General features: G+C 49.4%; 1 protein-coding gene across 1 annotated transcript in view; it reads left to right on the top strand.

Moving 5' to 3' along the window:
• The first annotated feature begins 1,432 nt into the window (after window positions 1–1,432).
• TRAPPC9 (trafficking protein particle complex subunit 9) overlaps window positions 1,433–8,805 on the top strand; it is a 445,876-nt gene continuing 438,503 nt past the window's right edge. Inside the window, exons 1-2 of the mRNA XM_084803051.1 lie at window positions 1,433–1,655; window positions 4,891–5,483. Of these exons, the coding sequence (XP_084659177.1) occupies window positions 4,900–5,483 (584 nt within the window). The 5' untranslated portion in view covers window positions 1,433–1,655; window positions 4,891–4,899. The remainder of the gene's footprint in view (window positions 1,656–4,890; window positions 5,484–8,805) is intronic.

Raw genomic sequence — 8,805 nt, 5'->3', positions numbered from 1 at the left:
CTTTGAGGATATGTGATGAATACATGCTAAGCATGAGGCTGGCTTCTGGCACACAGACAACCATCACACACACACACACACACCCTGGACACATACACAAACCAAACATACCAATGGTTTTCCACTGGCTGGGACAAGGATGAAGATAAGAGTATTATTTGATTAAAAATGTGAGTTATAAAATAAGTTACAGCTAGTGTGTGTAGTCCAGCACTTGGGAGGCAGAAGCAGAAGGATCTATATTAGTTCAAAGCCAGCCTGGTCCACAAAGCAAGTTCAAGGACAGCCAGGGCTACACAGAGGAACTCTCAGAAAATCCAAACCCAAACCAAAGCAAACAACGCCCCTCCCCCAAACCACCACCACCAAAAAGCAACGTATAAAACAGACATGGATACATAGCAGAGTAAATAAATTGCTTGCCAGCTTAAAGCAAGCGTTGGCTCAGACCACTTTTCCCTTGTGCTTGGTTGAGTGGCCCACTGCAGTTCTCAAACAGTATTTGTTTGTTTGTTTGTTTTTCGAGACAGGGTTTCTCTGTGTACCCTTAGCTGTCCTAGACTCGCGTTGTAGACCAGGCTGGCCTCGAACTCACACTGATCCACCTGCCTTTGCCTCCCAAGTGCTGGGATTAAAGGCGTGCACCACCACGCCAGGCTCAGAAACCATTTTTCTTTTTTAAAGATTCATTTATGTATTATTTATACATTTATGTATTCTGCGCGCTTGTGTGCTTGCACTCCAGAAGAGGGCACCAGATCTCTTTCCCCTTTTTTTCTTTTTCTTTTCTTTTTTCCCCAAGATAGGGTCTCTCTGTGTATCCTTGGCTGTCCTAAACTTGTTTTGTAGACCAGGCTGGGCTTGAACTCACAGCGATCAACCTTCCTCTGCTGGGATTAAAGGAGTATGCCACCATGCCTGGGCTACCAGATCTTATTATAGATGGTTGTGAGCCAATATGTGGTTGCTTGGAATTGAACTTAGGGCTTTTGGAAGAACAGGCAGTGCTCTTAACCTCTGAGCCATCTCTCCAGGCCCAGGCTCAGAAACCTTTAGGGGATGGATTTATATGCTGTGGAAGCAGCTAGTCTGATTCAGGCTTAATCTGATCCCCATTTTTCAGAGGTAGCACCCCTAAGCATTCTTACACCACACATACCTACTTTTCCAATCTGTAAGGGTGTGGGCGGTGGTGTTTGGGGCGCCACGTTCCCTGAGGATCACACAGCCTGGCTTAGTGGGAGGTTACTGCGGTGGTTTAGGGGTATCACCAGGGAAGTGCAAATCCAGCCTGGAGTCAGCGACCAGCGGTTCCCACCGTGGGCACCGCCCCCAGCAAAGGTTTACGTGTCTTTCGCTCCTCCTTCAGCTCCTCCCATCTCCCTTCCCAGCGTCCTCCACTTCCTTCCCTTTCCACTCGACTTCTTCCAGTCCGGAGTACCACCCTCTCCTACTCCCCTCCTCCCTCCTCCCTCCTCTCCGCCTATCTCTCTCAGGCTCCGGGTCTTCGGGAAAACCCGGGGCAGATCTTAGGCCCGAACACGATTTGCGCACGCGCAGAAGCTGTGCCGGCTCTGCTGGTGGTTCCGAGGTTCCAGGCTGCCAAGTCCTGCTGTCCTCCAGGCCTCGGCTCCTGCTTGGGGCCGCTTCGCTGTGTAAGTGCCCGGCTAGGTCAACGCGTTCGGGTTCCTGGCCGGAGGGCCAGACTGGAGGTTTAGCCTGGTCTGCACCTGTCCTGCCTGCCAAGGTTTCCTGCTTGCGGGTCCCCTGCTGCCCGGCTTCCCTGCCTGCCAAGGTTTCCTGCTTGCTGGGTCCCTAGCCTGCCCCGGTCCCCTGCCTGCCCAGGTCCCTTGCCCAGCCGGGCACAGTCGGCTACCCTGTTGCCAGTCATCTGGCGCCCGGCCTGCACCTGCGGTGAGTTGTGCTTAGCTGAAGGAGCTGCTTACACCTATCCGGGATGGTCTGCACCTGCAACCTCCTGGCGAGCCATGCTGTCTTTGGCTCTAAATCCCTCCAGGGCTGCACTGCGCGCCGTGTGCCACGCCCCTCGCCCACAGAGCTGCGCGGGGAGCCGGGTGCACCATCCCTAGAGGCCCTGTGCCTCAAACCCAGCCCGACCTGCAATTTCTCTGAAATGAGATCTCTGCGCCGTAAACTCAGTTTGCCTCCAGTGACAGCTTGGGAGGAGAAAGTGTCACGCTGCACTGGCCTTGGATCATAGTTATCTGTTGTTATATTCCCTCTTCCTGGTTACATTGTTAAACAGAGCTTTCAGGTGTTAGGCGAGTGGGGCCTTTAACTAGCTGAAACCAGGCTCTGTTGAATTCAGGGAAAAGTATGAGGCCGACACACCCCCTTTAAAAACATGACTTTGCAGAGTTAAGGAGTACAGTGGCTTCCTCATTTGCCTTGTCTGTTATTAGCAGTAGCACTGGGTGCATGATGTTGGAAACCTAGGACTATTCCTGAAGATTTCCCGGTTTGGTCTTTCTTTTCTTTCCTTGTGATTTTGAGCCAGGGTTTTTCTGTGTAGCCCTGGCTGCCCTGGTACTCGCTCTGTAGACCAGGCTGGCCTCGAACTCGAGAACTCTGTCTGCCTGCCTCTCTGGGGTTAAAGGCGTGCGTCACCACCACCTGCCTGGTTTTCAATTTTAATTGTTTTAGATAGTAAACTAATAGTGGGGTGGTGGGGAGATAATTGTTAAGAAACTTAATCTTAAAAAAAGAAAAAAAAATGAAAATAGGCCAGTATGGTGGGGTTTGCTTGTAACCCTAGTGCTGGGGCAGGAGAATTGCTAGTTCAAGGCCAGCTTAGGCAATTTAGTGAGACTCAGAGTCCAAAGAGGGGTGGGGTCTCATTGGGAGAGCATTTTCCTAACACGTGCAAGATCCCATAGTTCCCTAGTGCCGGGGCATGCAGTCCAGGGGTTTCCAGTATTTTCAATTATATGACTATCACGTTTCCAGAACAGCTTTTCATCACTGAGAAGGAAAACCCATACCATTTAGTACTGACCCTTGGAAATCCGAGCAGCCACAGACATACACACACTTGCTTTGTCTGTAGAGTTGGATGTTTTGGGCATTTCATGTTAGTAGAATCATCTATCCTTGTCTGGCTTCTTTCAGTCTATGGCTGTGTGTTTAAGAGCGAGAAGGGGAGAGAGGTACAGAGTTTCAGAGCTATAAGATGGAAAGTTCTGGAAGTGGATGATGGTGACATTGCACAACAATCAATACTCCCCATGCTTTCAGAACTGTATGCTTAAAAATGGCAAATCTTATGTTCATGTATTTTTAAAATATTCATTTTTGAGGTAGGGTCTCCTATATAGTCCTAGCTGTCCTGGAACTCACTATGAAGACCAGGCTGGCCTCAAACTCAGAGATCCACCTGCCTCTCCCTCCTCAGTGCTGGGGTTAAAAGTGTACACTACCATGCCCAGCTCTCATTATTTTTGATAGCTTCACTGAGTTCATGTCCAGCTCCTCAGCTCTCTAGCTTAAAAGGATCAGCCTGTGGTTTCCAGGCTGCAACACTGTCATCAGTCAAATTTGGGACACTTTTGTTATTCTTTGTTTATTTTTGTGTCTGTGTGGGTCATTGCATGTAACTGCAGTACCCTCAGAGGCCAGGAGAGGGCAATACATTCACCGGAGCTGGGATTACAGGTAATTGTGAACAGCGTCACATGGATGCTGGGTACTTAACTCTGGAACCCCAGAATAGCAGTATGTACTCGTTTTCTTTCTTTCTTTCTTTCTTTCTTTCTTTCTTTCTTTCTTTCTTTTTTAAAAATCTCTTTAAAAACTATTTATTTATTGTATATGAGTACTTCATCTGAAGAAGAGAGCATCAGATCACATTACAGATGGTTGTGAGCCACCATGTGATTGCTGGGAATTGAACTCAGGACCTCTGGAAGAGCAGGCAGCACTCTTAACCACTGAACTATCTCTCTAGTCCCCCTCTTTTAAAAAATTTATTTATTTACTATGTATACAGTTCTCTGCCTGCATGTACACCTGCAGGCCAGAAGAGGATCACTTTATAGATGGTTGTGAGCCACCATGTGATTGCTGGGAATTGAACTCAGGACCTCTGGAAGAGCAGTCAGAACTCTTAACCTCTGCGCATTCTCTCCAGCCCCGGACAGTGTGTGTGTGTGTGTGTGTGTGTGTGTGTGTGTGTGTGTGTGTGTGTGTATATATATATATATATATATATATTTTTTTTTTTTTTTTTTTTTTTTTTAGGTTTTTCCGAGACAGGGTTTCTCCGTGTAGCCTTAGCTGTCCTGGACTTGCTTTATAGACCAGGCTGGCCTTGAACTCACAGCTTTCCTCCTGCCTCTGCCTCCCAAGTGCTGGGATTAAAGGCGTGCACCACCATCGCCTGGCCCAGTATGTATTCTTAACTACTGACCCATCTCTCCAGCTCCTTTGTCATTCTTTTAAAAAAAATTCCCCCCAACATTCTTTTGAGATGGGTGGGTGGGGTCTCACTATACAGCTCGGGCAGGCTTGAAACTTACCTGATAGACTAGACTCTGGCCTCCTGAGAGCCACGAAGAGTGGGTCATTTTTGCTATTCTGCAGAGACCACATCCTCATTAGCAGTTCTACCTGGTCTTCCTTTCCTGCTAAATAATAGCGTCTCCATGGTGGCATACCAGGAATTTCTTAGCTACTCTTGCCCATAAATAGCTTGATTCATGATTAGAAACTGTCCAGAAGTCTGCTGAGTTGACATACTAAGTTGAGGGGTCTGACAGTATAGTGATACTCCGGCCACGAAGTGACTCCTTATTTCTTCAACTCCGGATGCTGGGAAAAGCCCACTAAAACTGGCGTATTTGGCCTATGGTTAGTTTCATCTTCTGCTTCCAGGCCCTCAGGATGAGCGTCCCGGACTACATGCAGTGTGCAGAGGACCACCAGACCCTCTTGGTGGTCGTACAGGCAGTGGGCATCGTCTCTGAGGAGAACTTCTTCAGGATCTACAAGCGGATCTGCTCGGTGAGCCAGCTCAGCGTGCGTGACTCGCAGCGCGCGCTCTTCATCCGCTATCGGCACCACTACCCACCTGAGAACAGTGAGTGGGGCGACTTCCAGACGCACCGCAAGGTGGTGGGCCTCATCACCATCACCGACTGCTTCTCGGCCAAGGACTGGCCACAGACCTTTGAGAAGTTCCACGTGCAGAAGGAGATCTACGGCTCGACGCTCTATGACTCCCGCCTCTTCGTGTTCGGGCTGCAGGGCGATGTGGCCGAGCAGCCGCGTCCCGACGTAGCCTTCTATCCTAACTACGACGACTGTGACTCCGTGGAGAAGCGCATTGAAGACTTCATCGAGTCCCTTTTCATCGTGCTGGAGTCCAAGCGCTTGGACAGAGCCACCGACAAGTCTGGGGACAAGATCCCTCTTCTCTGTGTCCCTTTCGAGAAAAAGGACTTCGTGGGACTGGACACGGATAGTAGGTAAGTTTCTGTGGGAATGGTTGAGCTAGAAGCCCTGGGCTTGGTGGCTGTAGCAAGGATAGATGAAATGTGGTCCATTGGCCACGGAATGAGAGGGTTCCCTTAAGGGTCAGCACATGCATCACTGCAGTCACCACAGCCTGTGGCTTCTGAGTACCAGGAACCAGGCTATTGTGAGCTGGGATGAGCTGTGTGTGTAAAACATACAGTACATGCTGAGAGAAAGAAAATAAAGCCGATCATAAATATTTTTTTTTTTGCATTGCTATATGTTTAGAGTAAAAAACGATGTTAACATTTATTTCAATTGTTTTATTTTATTTTATTTTGAGACAAGGTCTCATGTAGGCCAGGTTGACCTCAAACTCTATGTATCTGAGAGTGACCTTGACCTCGGGTTCCTTCTGCCTTAGAATAGCATTATAGATGAGCACCACCATACCCCGCCTGTTTTAAATATATATATTTTTTAATTTTAAATTTATGTGCAGTGGTGTGAGGGTGTCAGATCTTAGAGTTATAGACAGTTGTGAGCTGCCATGTGGGTGCTGGGAATTGAACCCGGGTCCTTTGGAAGAGCAGGCGGTGCTCTTAACCACTGAGCCATCTCTCCAGCCCACCCCACCTGTTTTAATGCTGTGCTAGGACTCAGAGCCATGGCTTCCTGCATGCTGGACAATCAATCTACCAACTGAGCCACTTCCATAGCCCTGCATTTTACTTTTTAATATGTGGCAGCTGAGCAGGGCACAGTGGCCCACACCTGTAATCCCAGCTCTCAGGTGGCTGAGGGCTTGGGGGCTTCTTAAGACAAGACTAGGCTGCATAGTAAGTTTGAGGCTGTTCCGGGCTACATAAAACACTGACCCCACCACCCCTACCACCACCACAAACAAGTAAACTCTGTGGTAACTAGACACTTGTCTTAGCCTCTGTGGCTGGTGTTTTGTCTCCAGAGCACAGATGAGGTGCTGAAGGTGGCCAGCTAAGTCCCTGGGCCTTGGGAGTAGAGTCTAGGTCTTTGACTCCGAGGCCAGGCACTTTTCAGTAACCAGGTCTCGTCACCTCAGGATTGCAGGAGGTGAGAAACGCCAGCCAGACATCCCTAAAGAGCATCTATATATGTGAAAGTGTCCACATTCTGTGATGGAGCAGGACAAAGTCTGTGTGTTTTGTCCCTGTCCCTGTCCCCTGCACTTCCCTTGGATCACAGTTACAGACTTCCACTTGAGGCCATTTCTTGTGCTCTTAGCCCACTGCCCATGTCACCATCTTGCCACTGACTGCTAGCAGAAAAGATGAGACGCAAGCTCAGGGGGCAGCCTGTGCCAAGAGGTGCTTCCCTTTCCATGGGGAGAGCTCAGTGCAGTTGTGTCACTCGGAGGCATCATGGAAAAGAATCGAGTCTGCCCTGCTTTATCTGTGGAATTCAGATCACCATCTTCAGCGAGGCTCAAACGATATAATGTGCCTGCTGCAGAGTGGGAGCCATAAAGTAGTATGCTTCTGGAATTGTCTAGCGCCACAGAACAGCTTTCTGCTTGGTAGTAAGTCTGACAAGACAATGCCACGGCATCAAGTACAGGCCGAGCCTGTCACACAGCCTTGATGTTTGACAAGGTCTGGGAGGAGTTGTCATGTTTCACCGGAACTGAGGCTTTTGGTGTGCCTCAGGCCCACCCTCCTTCACCTTCGCAGCAGGCCTGGTGATCCTGGAAGGAAAGGTTAGAAAGGCAGATAGCTACTGAATCCGAGCCGATGCCCAAGCCAAGCTCACGCCAAAGCCCCTACTCAGGTAGACTTTGGACTTGAGTGAGGTAGTGATGCTGGGAACCCACAGACCAGCCCGTTCAGCTGTCTTTATCACGGCTCCATAGTCTCCGTTTTCTGAGATGACCTGGAGCCAGGACAGAGCCTCACGCTTGCGTGAACACATGTCCAAAGGGAAATGACATGGTGTCTTGTAGCTTGAGGGGGAAATGTCTGGACACACGTCCAGCTTTGGTTTGGTCCAGTAGCGGTCAGGTTATTGCACCCACAGAGCAAGCCCTCCTCTTAGCTCTGGGTGTGCATGGACGTATGTTCCACACTCACACAGACCCCACTCGTCAGAGCCAGCAGGGCTCTTGTACATGGAGTGTATAGCCCTCGGAGTTATTTTTGTTCTTATGTGTTTCTAATTTTGTTTGTCCTTCTTTCTTTTCTTTCTTTCTTTCTTTCTTTCTTTTTTTTTCTATCATACCGCCCTGTGAGTATGTTGTTGGGTCTGAAAAGGTAGGCTGTGAACACACCACTGTGAAAGTGGCTAGTTTCGCCATGCGCTCTGCCCGTTGCCGCCATTGCTTCAAAACCCAACACCGCTGCCTAGATCCCTGTGTGTTCTGAGCAGTCCTTCTTTAATTGTTAATTTCTTTCTTTTAGATTTTTAGCTTCCTCAGCCCCTAACCCATTGGTGTTGGATGTTTGTCAAAATACTTGCTCCCAGGGACCTTTTTGGTCTTTAGTATTTGGTGACAAATGAGCCTTTACTAACTCCTTTTTGTTTTGAGGGTGTGAGATGCCGGTTCATTTGGGTGGCTGCCGAGGTTCTCATGGGGGCGTTTTAACGTGGGACACCCAAGAGTGCAGCCCCGCTTGACCCCAGGCTTGGAAGCGAGTGAGGCATGCGGTGGGGTGGCTGCGGCTGTGGGGTGTGCATGGTAGCATAGCCACAGGTCAGACATGTGGGGAGCAGAGCTGCTGTGCCTGTCTTCCCTATTTGCTTTCCCTCAAGGGGTCCATCCGTTCCCTATTCCTTTTTTGTCAGCAGCTTTTCCCCAGAAAGGACAGAGGCAATTCTAAATGGATAGCAGTCTCTCTTGAAGAGCCCCCAACGGCGACTTTCCTGAGACCAGGAAGCAGTGACCTTCTAAATGGCTAGGTCATTGAGTCTTAAGCACATGAAGACCTGTGTTACTGACCACTGTTCCCTCTCTCCACGCAGAGCTCTGCCCAGGCCCTCCCAGCCAGGCTTTTCTCCCCACACAGATAGGAAAGCCCGCTCTGCACCAGGGGAGGCTGATGGCATATCACTCCTCTGTGTCACAAATCTAGACCCCTCACCGTGTGAAGTCAGCCTTCCAGGTTGATCGTTGGCTGACCTCGTCCCCACTGGACCCACGCCTGGTTCACCTGACCGTAAGGCAAGGGTCCCTTTCTACGTGCTGCTGCTACCATAATCTGCCTCTGAGCCTCCATTTACCGCTTTGGGCCAGATGCAAATACTTTGATTTTTCATTTTACTTTGTTGTCTCCATGGAGATAGGCTGGATTTGCTGAGAGA

The sequence above is a fragment of the Acomys minous genome, assembly GCF_964271855.1.
Source record: "Acomys minous genome assembly, chromosome: 12".
NCBI lineage: Eukaryota > Metazoa > Chordata > Mammalia > Rodentia > Muridae > Acomys > Acomys minous.
Note: the sequence above shows the minus strand (reverse complement) of the source record. Positions and strands in the feature narration are given on the sequence as shown.